This window comes from Tachypleus tridentatus, chromosome 10 (assembly GCF_004210375.1).
Source record: "Tachypleus tridentatus isolate NWPU-2018 chromosome 10, ASM421037v1, whole genome shotgun sequence".
NCBI classification, from domain to species: Eukaryota; Metazoa; Arthropoda; class Merostomata; order Xiphosura; family Limulidae; genus Tachypleus; species Tachypleus tridentatus.
In genome coordinates, this window is record NC_134834.1 from 176,415,479 (window position 1) to 176,434,798 (window position 19,320).

The 19,320-nt window shown below is 31.6% G+C and overlaps 1 protein-coding gene across 4 annotated transcripts in view; it reads right to left on the bottom strand.

Annotated features, from left to right (window-relative positions):
• Window positions 1-1,809: 1,809 nt before the first annotated feature.
• The window catches only part of LOC143230985 (uncharacterized), a 28,902-nt gene continuing 11,391 nt past the window's right edge, over window positions 1,810-19,320 (bottom strand). For all 4 annotated transcript variants that reach the window (XM_076465378.1, XM_076465374.1, XM_076465375.1 and 1 more), the window contains exons 3-5: window positions 18,560-18,636; window positions 16,549-16,741; window positions 1,810-9,201 (exon numbers count right to left, since the gene is read on the bottom strand). In XM_076465378.1, the coding sequence (XP_076321493.1) occupies window positions 7,847-9,201; window positions 16,549-16,741; window positions 18,560-18,636 (1,625 nt within the window). In that variant the 3' untranslated portion in view covers window positions 1,810-7,846. The remainder of the gene's footprint in view (window positions 9,202-16,548; window positions 16,742-18,559; window positions 18,637-19,320) is intronic.

Here is a 19,320-nt window from a genome sequence, read left to right on the forward strand (position 1 = left end):
ATAATTTTAATAACTGAAAAAGTACTGAATTTTATTCTTTCATGACCACTTTGCAATAAAGTGTATTCAGGTAAATCTGTGCAGGTATTCCGCTTGTGGTACATATGATATTAGTTTAACCAAACATTTAAAGGTTGTAAGCATGTATTAATGCTTTTACTTGCATCAAAAAATACATATGACAATAGCTAAAAATTTATGCCAATTTTATTCCCGATGAAAAGTGGACCCATCTCGAAGGGTTGCACAGAAACTTTACAAATTGATATAGGTTGTGAGTTCACTCTGGCAACAGCGAATGAAAAATAAACTGTAAGCTCGCCCATAGGTGTTAATAGTTGCAAAATTACTCTTATTAAAATTTTATTTGATCACGTTGCTTCTTTCCTTCATTGTCAATGTTCTAATTTATTCTTTGCAGTACAATTATTTTGAAACCAAGACTAGGGTGGTTTGTCCTATTATGAACATACCACTTAATGTAAATACATCTGTGGCTATTTCAGATTTTGGTGGTGGTGTAACTGCTATATAGAACACAAGGATTTAATGGTCATATAATGTGAAGCTATTTGAAGATACACTAATTTCACATTTATATCTCTGTATAAAATCACTCATATGCCTACCTGCACATCACCAGTGTAGAGAAGCTTCTCTAGCTGGAACTTTATTTGAATTCACTGTTCACATCAAGTTATCTTCTCTCATGGGCTTTGGAGGCAACTTTATATTTTATCACTCACAAATCTGATTAAGCAACTGTATCTTTAGAGCCAATGTTGGTCAATAGACTACAAGACTTTCCATCGATAAATCTGTTGACTAGTGGATGGATTTCTTTATCTTACTCAAACAAGTTGGTTATTTAAAGTATTTACTGGTAATCTTTGCCTTATTCATAAACAAGTTCAGCCAATTTTGGGTTTTTCCACTGTCTAGTTATTTCTGTTTCTTGGATCTGATTGAACTAGGAGACTTATAATTAACATGCACTGTAAGGATAAGCTGTTAATTACATTTTTAGCATCCTTTTAAAAGTGCTTTTAGTCTATACAAGTGTTTTTTGCTTATAGTTTGTGGCAATACATATTTTAATTTCACCCATTGTTGTGCAACTTATTTTTTCTAAAGGGTTGTTTAGTTATAAGTTCATAGCTATAGTGAGTACTTTCATAAAGTTTAAAATCATTGGTTATTTCCAGTTTTAATATTAAAAAAATATTTTGGTAAGTGAAACATAACACAATTTCATTCAAAAGAGTGAAAACAGTAACATTTATACAGTTAACCTGACCTCGTTTTTCTGCATAATAATATATATTATTCACTGGAGGCAAATTGCAAAATCTATCAAATCAATGTGTATTCTGAATCTTAAATGATTCAGTATGGTGAGATGGTAAAGGAACTTTCAGTCTGAGGGTCATGGGTTCAAATAATTGTCCCACCAAACATGCTTGCCCTTTCAACCCTGGGTGTGATATTATGTGAAGGTCAATGGTAATCTTTGCCTTATTAATAAACAAGTACAGCTAATTTAAAGCTAAGTTCAAGAAATATGTTATAAAACAAAAGTTCCCTCTCTGCTTCACATCGCAATCAAAACACGGGATAGTGGTAACAGAAGAAAAAACAATTTTAGAACATGCCAAGAAATAATTTTTTAAGGTACAATAAAACTAAGTTTCAGAGTACTGTGGAATGATGCCAAAAACAAAACACACAAGGAATTTAAAACTTTATAATGTAAAGAGCATGATTTCAGAATGTACACTCAAGGATCATTTTTACAGGTACACAAAAAGGTTTATTAACACATTTGACTAACAGTTCCATTTATTCTCATTTGTTAAGATTTACATCCAAAAATTAATATATTTTTTTCACTTAAATGGTCAAATAAATCAGATGTTTTTCTTTAAAACTTCATTATCTACAAAATTTCTTGGTCAGGAAAACACGTGTACATGTATATATATAAAAATATAAGTACTGTCAAAATTGCTTAGTATTTTATTTACACAAGTCATATTAAAGATTTCCTACTATTCAATATGGAAGATTTAGTCATAAATCATTATATAAAAACAATTTAATTATAAACTATGTACACACAAAATATGATTAAGGTATAATCCACGGTATTCTTTTGTATATCAGGCTACTTCAATCCCTAATGTAACCAAATTTTACTGTAAGATGATCATAATACTGTCTTTAGTAAATTACACCACACAACTACTATTTATGTTCCAACAAACAGCTAGGCAAGGTGTGCAGTGACGCTTTTTGTTGTTTACCCGTTACACAAAATTATGACAATCATCAGTTGTAATTATTACTGTCGAAAGTAAATGATTTTTGTTTCGTGTTAATAGAAATTTACAAAACAAGTTACCTGGGCCATACCTACTATGAGTATCGAAATCAAGATTTCTTAGCATTAGCAGAGATGCCAACCATTATGATTTGAGCGTAATCATTACGATTTTGGTGTATACATTACGACTATACATTCATACAAACAAATATTACTTGCAGCAACTCCCAAATTATTATATATTATATAGGCCTATAAGTAAATTGTTTGTTCTTTTGACAATGGTGAAATGGAAAAAAGCTTCAACGGGAGAGAATATTTTCAAGCTTTTGGACCACGAACTGACAAAGAGGAAAATTCCAAGGGAAAACTGTCACAGTTTTCCTTCAGACAATGCCTCAGTTTTATCTGGTACAGGTAAAGGTATGATGGGACATCTCAAGACGACAGCCTAGCATTTACTTCATGGGCTGTGCCTGTCACCTCATGAATATTGCTGCCCAGAAAGCTTCCAGAGAATTGACCTGCCCAGTTTCTGATACACTGATAGATATCTACTATTTTCTGGACAAAAGTGCTTGCAGAAAACAACAATTCAAAGAGTTTCAAGGATTGTATGACAAAGAAATAAAAATTCTACAACTTATTAACACAAGATGGCTATCACTTGAGGTGTGCCTCAACAGAATATTGGACATGTGGAAGCTACTGAAGAAGTATTTTCACTGTGAAAAGGAAAAACTAGATTCAAAAGGACCTAAATGTGCAGCTCAGTCAGGCAACAAGACTTTAACAGTCAAGACACCCTCCCAGCCATGCAGGGACACAAGACAAGTTTCCAAAAGCAGACAAAGAAACATTTGATATAACTCAATATTGTTTAGGCAGTGTGACCTCAACTAAAGTAGAGACAATCAATGAAAAAAGAGAAGAAAATGAAAGCTAGCAAGGAAGTAATCAAGAAAAGTTGTGCACGGAGCAAGTTAGATAAGTTAACCGTTTTCTTGGACAACAAAATGAACTTGTTATTTTGTCTTTTTCTTCAATCTGCAATTCCTCTATTTGAGCAAGCCAATTTGATATTGCAAAGAGAAAAACCTTGCATACACATTATGCATAGAACTCTGATTACACAAGTTAAAAATATACTTGTCAGATACATCAAGCCAGAATATCTTGAAGGCAACATCACTGAAATTGACTACAACAATGAATCCTTACAGAAATCTGATGAGGCAGTTTCTATTGGAAATGCTGCCAAGGAATACATTGTTAAATATGAAAAGGACCTGGACCTGATCAGCTTCTACACCAGTGTCAAGAAATACTATATTGTAGCTACAAATTACATGATGAAACATTTCCTTCTAAATGATGAACTTCTGATTCACGCAGAGGTTGCTGATCCAAAACTGAAAGTCGGCAAAGATTTCTCTTCTCTACGCTTCTTCACAGACAGGTATCCTGTCCTTGTCAATACACATGAGCACGACACTATTCACAAGTTGGAAGGGCAATATTTGAACTATCAAATTGATACTTTCTCAGAAACTGTCCTTCAGTTGAATGTTGACAAGTTTTGGGTTCAGCTATCTACAGTTAAGGATGGAAATGGCAACCAGAAGTATGACATTCTGTGTAGGATTATGCTTGGAATTCTTACAATCTTCCATTCTAATGCTGACAGTGAAAGGATATTTAGTTTAGTGACTAAAAACAAAAGCAAGTTCAGACCAAACTTGAGCACCTCAGTTTTGAGCAGTATTATAACACAAAAGATGTGTATGCAGTCAAATGGACAATATTTTTTTTATAACTCCCAACCATCCAGAGCATTCTCATGAAAACAAAAACTGCAACAGCTGCAAAACTATTACAATAAGTGTCATAAACATGATATAAACTAGTTCTTTCACAAAGGCTTTTTCTGCTTACTGTTTGTGCAGGTTCAATATTGTTTTACCAGTATGTTTGTTACTCTGAACTAAATAAGATATAATTTCAAAGAATTTCTTAAAATTTATTTATTAAATACACAAAACACAGTCATAAAAAAGCAATCTATAGCAGTAATAAATAATACTAGTTATAATAATAATAATAAACAGCTTAGAGACATTGGTCAGACCTAGTAACCGTAAATGATAAAGGGCTCTGTCTACAATCATTACGCTCAGTCATTTGAAATAGTTGGCATCTCTGCATTAGTAGCCTTTGGAATTTCTTGCTGAGACAACAAGGAGCAAATAAACAAATGAGGATAGAAATGTTGTCACAAACAGCTGACAAACATAAAGTATCAGCCTTTTGTAACATGTGGACCTTTTTTTTTTTTTTTTAAATTACTGGCTTCATTGGACTGAAATTGAGTTTGTACAACGAAAATCTTTTCTTACAAACACAAGAACCATATAACATATGTTTATGTGTGAAAACCCTGTTAGATGAGAGATAAATTGTTTCTCCACCAAAACTAATTAAATCTTGCAGGTTTCAGTTGACATTACACAACATTGCTAGTTTTTTTCTATCCCATTAGTGTAAACCTTTCAAGTTCTAATTTGTTTGCTACACACATTTTTATGCATGGTTCATTTCTACTAACGATAACCCAACATTGTTTCAATAAGTTTTAAAAGTGTAAAATTTTCTATAACAGCAATTTTGTTGTCATGATCATGCATCTACTTATAGCTTTCAAATACTTCTTAGGAAGTTGATTTTTGCCAAATATTAGGGAAGTCCATTTTAAGGAGATAACTAATACTTAACAGTAAATTCTGTAATCATAATTGCTCCACAGTGCATGTTTTATGTTGTATCTTATGGCAATATTTCTTTTAAATGTTGCCACATTTAAATTTAACCAACATAACACGTGTTATATTGATGAAATATAACATAACATTTCTTCCCATCAAGGTTTCTAACATAATTCCCAAGAACTACTTAAAAATTAACTGCATATGCATGGGGTCAGTCTAATGGACCAATCCAGAAAAGGATTGTTGACTAATTCTAAATTTACCATGTTTATTTACATGAAATGTAGGAACTTTTAGTAAAATATACAAGTCTGTTGTATACAAAAACCAGATATATTACAAAAGTATTTACATTCAAGATATCCGTGAACTGAAAAATCCAGTTTTACTCGGAATCAGACATGCCAAAGCAATGTTAATTGACGTACCTGCTAGAACCTACCAAATACACACAGTGTTTTCACCATCCCTTTGTACTGTATCAGATATTTCACTACTTCAACCATGAACTGTTTCCAAGTCAGCAATGTGTGGTACAATGAATAATATAACTAAATACCATGTTTAATGATATTGTGTAAAAATTCATGGCATGGTATTTAGTTATCACACTTTTTAATCCCCACCCTTGCACTTAGGGTTAGCTTATGAAGTTTTATTTTCATAGTTCTCTGCAACCAATGACAGTACTTGTTGAAATTAATGCAAATCATTATTCAAGTAAACAATTCTGCAAGCTGTTTCTATTTGAAAACAAGAACTAGGAACTAATACTGTCATAAGGGTCACAATATTATACATATTAAAATTACTTTTGTTCTCCTCAAATATACCTATTATTGTTTCTTTAAATATTTTTAGTAGGAAAGTTTTCACAACATACACTGGTTTTCCCCTGTGTGTTAGTCCATAAGTTAACTTTTTAAAGCACAAGCCAACACTTTTCAAACTTTTTAAATTTGATTTAAACATTAGTGTTTGCTTTATAAACTAACAATACAAACATTATGCACAAAAAGGAATGATAAACCATCAACATTTATAATATTTGAATATTTCCACTGCAATTAAAGGCACACAAGCTGGATATCTTTTAGACTTAAGAAAACCAGAGTCCCACCACATAAATGATTAATATATTCCAATACAGGAACTTACTTAACATCCAATTCCATCACTTGGCTAACACAAGTTGTTACAATCTTGTGATAAAATAAACATCTCACTCATGCAGAATAAACATCTTTATAAACTCTCAAATTTAATAACTGTAAACTTTGTAACTTATATAGGCTTCACAATTTAACCAATCACATTTTAAAACATAAATTTAATTATTTCACACAGGTAAATCATATCAAGATACTGAAACAAAATTGACATTGTTCCTTATTGTTTTCATTTTCCATGATATAATATGACTGCAAGCAAGTCAATAAATATGCTTTAATTTAAACTGAAGCATATTTGTATCAAAATATATTGTGGTATATTTTCTTTGATTACATTTGTTGATTATATTTATAGTATTGGTGAGCTTTGCCACCACTATTTTATAATGAAACATTGTAAATTCATACAATGTTAGCTGTCCAAAACTGTTGCTTCCTCCAGTATCTAATGCGAGCAAGAATTAAGTTGTCAACTCTAATAATTATTCTGATCTAATTTACTAATCACTAAAAACTTTTAGGCATGATGTTCTCCACTACAAAATAATAATTGCAAGAAAGATAACCAAATGAAAACTCAGATTTTAAGTATTATCTCTGTTTTGGACCTTTCAATATTTAGTAGAAAGTGAAAAGCCAAGGGAAAAATAAATGATCACTTCTACCTTGAGTGTCAAAATTTCATTATGTTGATACAGTACTAAATCTAATTCTTGAAAAGAGGAAGAACAAAGCAGAAAAAGTTCTGTTACTCTCACATTTTGTCCTTGCTGAACAATGCAAAGTTTTGGCTCTTAAGTAATTTTGCCATTCATGCATTAAATATGCAACTTAATCTTTGCAGTTAATTGTAATCACTTTAAATAAGAACATGAAGATACAACAAATATCATACCTGTAGATCTTATCTACAGCTTGTATTCTCTGGTGCTGTTTTATGCTACTAGTGCATCCAAATTCTTAAACATACACTGCAAAAAAATGTAAGTTTACCTTCTGTGTCTATCATCTGATGTTTTTGTTGCACACAGTTTGTATACTCTGATGTAGTTGAAGTTCGATGATTGTACATTTAGTAGTTATAAAGTTTCATCTGTGACTGATCAACAACTGTGTAACTTTGGCATTTAACATCTTGAAAATCAAATCCCCAAAAAGCCGCAATTAAAAACAGTTGCTTCTTTTCAGGATGTACATATTGAGGTTTCTTAAAATACTTTTTAGTAAAAAATTCTTAGCCATACACTAGTTTATATTGTAGTGATATTTTATGTAAAAAACACGTGCTAAATAATTTCCCAAAAATACTTCACTATACTATGGTGGTGTGGGCCAAACAAAACAATGGGGTTGGGCTTTGCATATCTTAAGAATATCCTACACACTAGTTGGGTGGGTAAGAAAATTTTTAGGGTCTATATAATCCTCCCTTCTGCACTGCACTTGATGTTAAATAATCGTTTTTCTTTATCCAGAAATGAAGAGTTTGTATAATGCTGTTAGTGGGAACTGCAATTCTGTTGTTTCTACTCAATTATTACCTTGTCTTGCATTTTCAAGTTGTCATCTGCTAGAAATTCCTTGCCTTACACAGCACAAGTCTCTTGTTTCTCTCCAGTGTGAACCCTTTGATGAATTTTTAAATGACCATTTCTCCTAAATTTTTTTCTACATACAACACAACTATATGGTTTCTCTCCAGTGTGTATCCTCTCATGCACCTTCAAGTTACTACTTGATATAAATTTCTTGTTACAGAAAGAACAGCTGTATGGTTTCTCCCCAGTATGTACCTTCTCATGTATCTCTAAGGCATTACTTGTTCCAAACTCCTTCCCACACACTGCACAACTGTACGGTTTCTTTCCAGTGTGAATCTGTTGATGAGTTTTTAATTGATCACTTCTTCCAAATTCTTTACCACACACTACACAACTGTATGGTTTCTCTCCAGAGTGTACTCTCTCATGCACCTTCAAGTTACTACTTGTTCCAAATTTCTTATCACAATAAGCACAACTGTATGGTTTCTCTCCAGTGTGTATTCGTTGATGAACTTTAAGATAGTTATTTCTGCTAAATTCTTTTTTACACACAATACAACTGTATGGTTTCTCCCCAGTATGTATCCTCTCATGCACTTTCAAGTTACTAATTGTTACAAATTTTTTGTTACACAGAAGACAAGTGTGTAATTTATCTCCAATGTGTACTTTCTTGTGCATCTCCAAATCATTACTTGTACTAAACTCTCTGCTGCACACATCACAACTATATAGTTTTTCTCCAGTATGAATCTGCTGATGAATTTTTAAGTGACATCTACTTCTAAAATCTTTCCCACAAATAACACAAATATATTTTTTCTCACTGTGTAACCTCTCATGTTTCCTAAGTGAACTATTACTTATAAATTTCTTACCACAGACATCACAAGTGTAAGGTTTGTCACCAGTGTGAATTCTCTCATGTATCTTCAAGCTGTGTTTACTTCCAATCTCCTTTCCACACATTTCACACTTGTACAGTTTCTCCCCTGAGTGTACTCTCTGATGTATTCTTAATTTACTGCTATTTATAAATTCTTTTCCACACACAACACAGCTGTATGAATTCTCCCCAGTATGTATCCTCTTGTGTATTTTTAGGTTACTATTTCTAGCATACTGATTTCCACATTTCAAACAGTTGTACTGTTTTAATCCAGCGTGTTTCTTCTGATCCCTTTTCAGAAGACTCTTTGTCTGAAAATATTTGCCACAGACTATACAACTGAAAGTGTTATTCTCATTATGAGGATTGTAATTTTGTTTTATGTGATTTTCCATTGGAAATATTTTTCTATTCACATCACTGTTGCTTGGTTTCCGAGATCTGCCATTTTCTGGTTTTGTAAAAAGAAATTCGTTTCCATGATTGTTGCCGATGTAAGGCAATGGATCTATAACCAAAAGATAAATATAACAAATAAACTTACTCATAAACAGGGTACATATAAATAATACAGTATAAAACAAAACATGTTAAGTATGAATAATATAGATACCTGGAAGATGGAAAGATACTCATTTCATTTCCTACTGATAAAGATAGTTATTTAAAAAAATATTCCCGTAAATGATCCAAATTATGAAAGAAACAATGGAAGCATTTTCTTCAGACAGATTCTGTCACAATGTACTGACGTTGGTGACATAAAAATAATGAATTACTGTTTTTAATAATACTCTTTCCAGTGATTTCAACGTGAAATATGGCTACGAATTCTTTATTGTTAATTACAAAGCTACACAATGGATTTTCTGCACTCTGTTCACTACAGGAATTAAAACCCAATTTTTATCATTTTAAGTTGTTGATTTTTTGCCACCCGATGAGAACAGTTAATTAGTTAAACTCAGTCAACTGATATGCGTGACAATTTATCTACTATTATTTTCCTTTCACTTTCCTTACTGCCATTTCCATTTACTGCCCAAACTCTAATTAGTTATAATCAAGAGATTATTTCTTTACTGCTACACAGTTTTGGAACATTATGAGTGATTTTTCTCCCATGTTTGTCTTTTATATATCTTTAGAGAATGTTTTTTTATCAAAGTATTTGTCATCTGCTAGACAAGAAAGTAATTTATCTGCTACTGAGATTGTAATGTTATTTTAAAGTTTTCTCTCAAAAAATGTTTGGTCAAACACTTCGCTAATGTTATGTTTTTCTGACAGTTTTTGTATTTTAAGTAACTTCTTTCCAGAATGGTAATTTACATAAGTCTTTGGGTCTACTGCCACAGGATAGAGGTAACAATTACAATAATTAAGCAAAAACATTACATACAAGTTTTGTAACTTCATAATTACATTTTATATTGTTTTAGTTCAATAATCTCTAAAAGCACCAGACCAACTTAAAAATACACATTTCAAAAAAGGAAGATTTACCTTTCAAATACAATTTCTCCTGTACTATCAACAAACACGCAATTAAAATTTTGAATGCCCTTGACACATGGCACAGCACGTGTCAACTTATCCATAGATCTCCACTCTTCCTCCTCCCATGTGACTTATTGTACTTGTTTCTAAAAGACATATACAAGCTCCGCTTTCTCACCATAATCCAAATTTGTTTGCTGACTTAGCTTAATAATTTATTTTTCATTTGAGATCTCTCTATTCAACAGATATTTCAGTTTGGTCCTCACTTTCACTCAATATGTACTTTTCCTTATTTATTTATTACAACTACTGGATCAATAAATCCAAAAGGAGCAGTAGAAATCATTTACTACATTGCTTTCCATGTTTCTTTGTAGTTTGAAAGAAAAGTGGAGATTTAAGACCTGTTTCAGCTCAGTCTTTCACAGGATAAAAGTCATTTCAAATTTAAAAACACAAGAATATTATGGAGGTTTCTTTCATGATGTCAAGAGATGATAAAGATGGAAATATAAAGAATGCTTTAACTTCCAGTCTTATTTCTTTCATCATCTCATCATTTTCTTCATTTTTGCCATCAAGGGCAGTGGTCTCTTACACCAACGTTCAGGTCAATATTCTATCTAACAGCCTTTGTTTTGTTCACATTTTTAGACTTCTTTCAATTCATTCTCAACTAGTTCTCCTTTAAGCCTCTCTTATTCCTGGTGTGAACATTTTGGCAAACTTTCTTGATATCATTACAATCTTCCCATAGAGTGGACCATTCACTCTTGTGGTTATTCAGTACATGAATTATTGGGTTCAAATACAACACTATGTAACACAAATTTTGTTCCAGAATAGTATGTGTTATTTCTTAATTGTTTATGTTGTAAAAGTACAGAAAATAGCCATTACTTTGCTTTTGTGGCTTTGATAATGAAATTCAGAAATTAACCTATTTTCTATATAAAGATGGGCAAATTTACACATTTATATAAGGTCTGAATAAAACGACCTGATTTACATGTATTTATACTAAAGTTATATAAAAATGTTTAGAAGTGAGTAGTTTTTCGAGAGTTGTGACTGTAATGTAAACCACTTTCATGAATCAGATCCCAAATGTTGTCTCCCATCATGTTTTTATTATATGATGCCAGGTCAAAAAAGTAAAGTTTGAAGAGAAAAATGGGTCTTTTCCATTTACTTTAGGCATAAGCAATTGAGAAATAACACTTTCTGCACAGGAACAAGAAAAAGTAAAAAATTTTTACATAGTGTAATATATATCTTATTCACATCAACTACCAACCTTCTTCCACAAAAGTTAGTTTCCAGACCCAGATTAGTAACAGTGGATGCCCAAAGTCAGTTTCAGGAGATCCTCTTTATACAGTTACGACAGAAAGTGTTCGTACCCCTACGTCGTGAGTAGTTTCTTCCTCATAACTTAAAAAGTATCATGATTAGGATAATGAAAGTAGAGTATATTATAAATATTATACTAACACACATCTACATAAATTTTTATGAAAATGGAATGAAAAATAAACTGTTTATAAACAAATAATCAAAAACAGGAGGAGCAGAAAGTGTTCATACATTTCAGAACATGTGAAAAAAAAGATATTCTCATAAAAATCTTGTTTAGTTTGGTGAATAAACTACATTATACCATTTCAGAAGTAAACACAAGGTTCATAATTTTTGGAATTTCGCCAGCAAACCATTTACTTCCTGCAATTTAGCACTGTCTCTGTCATTATCTGCTTGGTCATCATGGCAAACAGGAAACAACTATCCAGTGATTTACAAAACTGAATTATTGTAAAATACAAGTCTTGCGTGTCTCTTTCTGGTATTGCTACACAACATAATGCGTCGAAATCTACTGTTCAAAGCATAATTGCCAAGTTTAAGCTCACAGGATCAACTGCTAACCTCCTTTGTTCCGGACGCCCCACCAAAATTCCAGAGAGAACCAAGAGGAAGGTTCTCAGAGAAGTTAGTAGGAACCCTTGTTTAATACGTAATGACATACAGAAACTGGTAAGGGAAACTGGGGTTGAAGTAAGCACCTCTACAGTTACGAACATGTTACGCTCTTCTGGATTCAAAGCATGCCATCACATATAGAACTCCATATTTAAAGCCTGTTCATTTAGAAGCATGATTGAGATATGTAAGAAAGCATGTAGATAAACTCTTTACCAATTGAAAGAGTATTCTTTGGTCAGACGAGACTAAAAATAGAGCTTTTCGGCCACAATGATGTTCACAACATTTTCTGTAAGAAAGGGTAACGAAATCTTCCAAAGAACACCGTCCATACGGTTAAACACGGAGGTTGTTCAATCATGCTGTGGGGTTCCTTCAACTCTTCTGGTGTATGCAGCCTTCACCGCATCAACGGAATCATGAAAAAAGAAGAGTACGTTGATATATTAGACACTTATATCAAGAATGATGCTCGGAACTTGTGGCTTTGGCATCGTTGGATCTTCCAGCACAACAATGACCCAAAGCACACACTGAAATATGAGCACTCCTGGTTGCCAAGGAACCACATAAGTGTTCTGGAGTGGCCATCGTAGTCACTCAATCTCAACCCAATTGAAAATGTTTGGCATGAGTTGAAGACCAGGATTCATCAGCATCATCTGAAAAACTTGCAAGAGTTGGAGGCCTTCTGTAAAGGAGAATGGAAGAAAATACCAATCAAGTACTGTCTAACAATCATGGAGGGCTATGAGAGACTCTGACAAGTAATTCACCTGAAAAGCTACACAACTGACCATTAAAGTAGACGCACAAACACTTTTTGCCCCTCTTATGTTTGGTTATTTGTTTATAAACAGTTTATTTGTCGATCGATTTACATAAAAATTTATTTAGATGCGTGTTATTTTAATATTTATAATATACTATACTTTTATTACACTACTCGTGACACTTTTTAAGTTATGAGGAAAAACTACTCACGACACAGGAGTACAAACACTTTCTGTCATAACTATATGCACACCTTCCACTCTGCATTCTTCCTTGGTTCCATATTATGATCAGTTACTCAAAGTGCAAGGTTTTCCTCATTTGTCAACTTTGGCTTGCTCAACCATACTTTTCCCCATTACATAAATTCATTGTGTGAAAACAGATCCAATAAAACCAGAAAATAATGTTGCATGATAACTTTGAATATCCAATTTCCAAAGTATTTTTTGCTGTCTACATATTTCTAAGAAGCTAATTTTTTCTTCAAGGGTGGATAGAATAATAAGCATTTTTTCAGATGCTTTTCTTCATCTGTTCATTAGTCATGAACTATATCCTGAAGTTTGTGCATTAGACATGTTATGTCTTGTTTATCTCCAACTTCTTAACACATTACTTTTTTTTCCTTATGTATCTGTTTCATGACTCTGACTTGACAAATTCTTCCACAACTGATTTTAGTTTGAGATGCTAAGAAAGTTATTAATCCCCTTTCACTTTATTATTCAAAGACATCTTCTAAGCCATTTGATCCATAGTTTCAACCCTTAGCAAACTGCTGCTCAACTACACTTTCTTTTATTATCTTTATTTCTCAAAAAAGTATTACACTTTAGATCACGTTTTCCAACTTAAAACTTGGGCTGTAGCAGAAAGTAACCACTGTTTCTCACCTGCCCTGATTGGTCCCGATTCTTTCTTTTCAAGTTCTGCCCTATCCATTCATTGTTAATTTGCAAGTTCTACATATCTAAAAGCAGATAAGAAAACTGGTTTGTAACTTACAATGAATCATGATCTTTTTATCTTGTTCTAACTGCTTTAAAAAATCTTTCTTATTTACTTGGACATTCAAGCATATCTTAAAAGTGAACTTCAGATTACATCTCACCCAAACATGCCATTTGGTAATGTCTGTGGCATCCCAGTCATAGCTCTTTAAAGGATATTCTATAGACCAGAATGTCAAAGAATTTCAATAAATTTTCAAATTTTTACTTTGTTTCCTTCTGGTTGTAATTCTTCCAGCCATGTAGAATTCCTAGCCCATAAAATCAACCTCTTGTTCCCTCCTTGCTTAGATAACATTTAGACACAGGTATTACCATACAGCCCAACACACCTGGAGTCATGGGAAAGCAGATCTTTTATATTTTATATATATCTAATACAGGTACGAAAACTATATGGAAGGAAGGAAAGTGGAAAAACATATGTAAACAGACACACGCTTTGTAATATGTCAAGGATATTAAGGACTTTAATCATGTTTTTGTTGACAGCATGAAAACAGCAGGAAAAGTTCTCATATTCAGAAGTAAGTACCTGTTTGATATTCATTTTAATTCTACAAATATAAATATGGATCGTAAAATGAAATGGGAAGATAACTTGTTTCATTGTCATGTCATTTCTGTCAGTTGGAGGTTGTATTTAAAGTATTTTGGTAAAGTGCTAAAACATTTGGAATACATACATTATTAGATAAAGAGGAAACTACACTGGGCTAAGAGCTTAAAAACATCTTTCCCTTTTTTCCTGAAAAATTATAAACAATTACCCAGTAAAATATAGTAAAAAAAAGACAAAATTCACAGTTCTGCAGAGTGAAGTTGAAATGATTAGAATGTACAATTCAAAATTTACTCAATAAACAACTATACAGATATTAAAGGTCTCTACTGTTGCTAGCACCACTGAAGACTAGGTGATAACTATATCTGAGGGACCTGTGGAATTATTTGATTAATTGTTAATTTCACTAACAAATTGTATTCAACTAATTGATTGTTTTCAGTTGAGACCAATATTTATATTCTCAGCTTGTCTTCGATTTTATTAAGATAAATTTTCGAACTATTCTTCATTTAATATGACGGGCATCATGTGCAATATAGGATTAATTTAAGATTTCCTTCCTAAAGTGCAGCACACGAAAATATATTGTATATACAACATCGTATGAAAACTGTTACAAGCTCAATATTAGATTAATATCATTATATGGGTTTGCTTACAAATTTTCACAAGATTGCTCTACTTAATCTTCTTATTTGTTAAAACTAAAATTGTACATAGATTTCTTGTCACAGTGTATGATAGATAACATATAATTTATTTTAAGCAAATTTACACGTATGCAAGGTGAACAAAGATCGTAGAAAATTTACTATACATCAAGAAAACTTAACAGTACTAAATGGCCTCTTTGCAGAGACTAAAATTATTCATAAGCTTGAAATCAAAAGTATTATAAAAATATGTAAATTACAGCAATATGAAAAATTATTCACAGATGTTTTGGAAGATTTTTTTACTAGTTCAAACACTAGTGTTAAAATTGCAAAATAACTTATTGAAATTTGTTTAACCCACCACCATGCCTCAAGTTGAACAAACAAATATGTTCGAGCTAGCTAACTAATGAATGAATATTTGCTGTAAAGTTCTTATCAATGCTTTGGTGTAACCACCAGTTTTGCCACAAATTATTTTGTTTCATTCCTTTAAGTTACATGCTCAGTCAGTTTTTTAAATTTACTTCTCACTATAACATTAAAAATAAAAATACGAGTATTTTTACGTCACTGGTTTCGTGCAGAAGACATTTCAAGACAAATATCTGGTGACCTCTCACAAAAAAGCTTAGTTTAGAAATTAGAAACTTGGCAAAATGTCATATCTCCTAGTTGCTTTGTGCTGTAAAACACCAAACCAAAAATCATGCCATACCTCTATCACATATTATTACCTCATATAACCTCACATATTAATACAGGATTCGTTTTCTTACGCACAGTATATTGATCTGTCTTTAAGTTGTTTTTTTTATTATTTAAACTCTCAGCAATATAATTTCCACCATTATGGGTCCTCTAAAGTTATAATTTTCCTTAACTGAAAATGCATTTCCAGTAGGTATTTTCCTCTTTTCACATGCTTTTATGCATACAGATGGCAGTATTGAATGAGAATAACCATTTATGTGAGAAGAGGTAATGTAACACACAGAAAGTTTCTGTAACAAACTAATCATAATTTTCTCATAAAATGTAGTTTAGTGTTTAGAATACTGGACTCTTACTAAATTATAAAAAAACAGAACAAATATATATCTGATGTACCGTGTAGTTTATTCTAAATCATGTAGTTGATGCTTTCTGAATTTATATTACAATGATTTAATTCTACAAGTAAAAAAATATTCTTATTCAATGTTAATGATTAGTTATTTGTAATTAAGCACAACACCTCACACTGGGCTATCTGTGCTCTGCCAACTATAGCTATCAAGACCTGGATTCTTGCACTGCAGACAAACCACTGTGTTACTGGGGAGTTATTGTTAATGAATAAAGGAATTTGTACTTACCAGATGAGCTTTCTAACCTAAAGTCAAGTTGTTCCAGCTCTTTTTGAAGTTCATTTTCTTCTTTCACACTAATAACCTCATCTTTTAAACTGTCGAGATATTTCTCACCATCAACACTCTCACTGAACTCAGAAATAACCCCATCATGTTTTAAACCAACAGGCAACTCAGCTGTCATTCTGACAAATGGGTTCTGAAATACAAATAATGTATTCAGAAGATCACTAAAAATCAGCTAGTACTGGCACTAAATGTAACACAGTAAAGATAAGGTGGTATTTCAGCATTATTAGCATTTACTAAACTTCTGCAGTTTAAGAGCTAATATCGTGCAACAGAGTTATTTGAAAAACACTCATAATACTAAAGGTTATTGAACATTCATAAGAATACAGCCATGCTATGAATAATAAAAGCAACTACCTTATTAAAGTAACTAATCAGTATAATTTCTGAAAATATCAGAGTGAGAGCAAAATTGTGTCAGCACACAATACTTTTTATGCTGCAATTCTTTTCTTTTTTTTATCACTGAAGAAAACTATAATTATCTTGCAAATCTTGGAGGGAGGGGCAAAGCAGGACCTGGTGGACAATTCTGCACTTATCTCAGAAAATGAAATCTCTCTTAATAATTTATGTATATTAAAAAAAATTAGTCCAATAAAATTAATGTACACTGTATGTAGAAATATATCTGAATTAAACTGGACAAAAGCACATTTTGGTTTCAATTTTCCTAGATATGTTTTACTTACCTACACAGTTATAAACACAATTTTAAAACTTGAAATGTCATTTAAGGAAGAATAACAGTGATAAAACAGTAGTGTGCAAAACAAAAAATCTTATCATATATGGTACTTGTATTTTCATTCAAGGTATAAATGTTGTAATAGTTATGTGGATTGCCAATGTTTTAGTTGAAAAAAAATTAAACAAGTATTGTAGGAGCATTTACAGATACAAATGTATTGCATGTAATTCATACATTCACCTTTCCAAGACTAAAAATTTCATTTCTTCAGTTTTCACCTTTACCTGGAAACTGGCACTTTAACCACCTTCCAGAGATTCCTGTTATGATCCGATATGAAATCTTTAGCTAACACGTGTCTGATGTTTGTGTTCACAAAGAGAATGATTTTTTCTTCTCTGTTTTACAAGGATACACTTAATTTTGTCAAATAATCAAACTTTTTGAGAAAATATAAAAGCTTTTCATTTAGCATTTTTGTTTAACGCAGACAAATCTCTCCTGTATATTTAACATGTTTTCAAAACTTTCTCAACTAAGTATTATGTGAGTTCAAGTAATACTGGAAAAATTCTGTATTTTTATGTACACTGGCCAGGCTGGTAATTCATATGAAAGCCTACTTTCCACTAAGAGAAAAATGAGCATATGAACTTCAGATAATGCTGGCTTTTGGGATTAGTTGCACAAAACTACTATATTTAAAATACCATTAGATAAAATAACAAATTAACAAGTTAACCCAGTTCTCATTTACTGGTTGCTGGTACTGAAAAGAATAACAGTTCACACTGACACATTTTCAGCTATATTTACTATAAAGCTAATTATGAAATGGAAGTTAATAGGTTCAACCCATATTCTTCATCAGATAAAATTATCTGCATGTTTATCATTATTTTTTATGCTCCCTCACAAAAACAACAAATAAAATGTAACAGATACAAGTCACTGCTATGAAACCAAATACATTATAAAATGAATAAAATCTCCAAGCAATATTTATCATTTTAACATCATGGACTGCCAATGCTAGTGATATAATATGAAGAATATAACTGATTTTATTACTCTCATTTTTCTGTCTACAACTTTAAGTCATCAGCACAAACATTGTCTGCAGTGATTAGATTTCACTTAAACAACATTATAACAATACCATCTAAATATTACCTCAAAACTATATAACAATTTATATGTCAACAGATGTAGTAAAAATTTCAAACTTCAAAGTATCTCAACCATTTCTCTTACTTCACAGTTCTCTTCTTCCTCCATCTTCACTTTACCAAACCCCAAAATAGAATTTCCTTCCAAGAAATTAGTACTTCCTGTTTCAAGAGATGCAAATTACACATACTTGTGTATGTAACAAGATATAGTGTAAACAAAATAAAAATATTCACTATCTGCTGTTAAATAGCTAACACTAGTTTTACAGTCATCTGGAAATATATTTCTTCGAAACTAGTTAAGGCTTAAATAAATTTTGTACGAGAACCTAACCAATTATAATTAAAATTTCACTGTTATTCTTTGTTTAAAGTTCAAAATAATTAGAGAATGTTTACTAGTAACGAATAATGGATCAGTGCATTAATTTATGAAATGATCAATCATAAATTTGCATGATCATCCATCAATAACTAACTTTTTGAAAAATCATTACTATTGTTATTATTGTAAAATACATAAAGTAATTATAACTCATTTGGTTATTACCTTTCTTATAATATTTAACATAATATTATAATAATATTTAATATTTGAGTAAGGTAAACTTAGGGAAAAACAATTACAATGACATACCACAAAATGAACACAAAAGTAAAATATTTATCAATATTCAATGGAACTGTTCAAACAGTTCTTTCAAAACACTGTGCAACAAATCAAATTGTACTGAATATCTGGATAATGATGTTAAGAATGATTAGTCTATAGACACAAAAACTTCACAAACTTGTGTGACATCTAATAAACAAATTTAGTTCTAACCAAGGACATACATGACA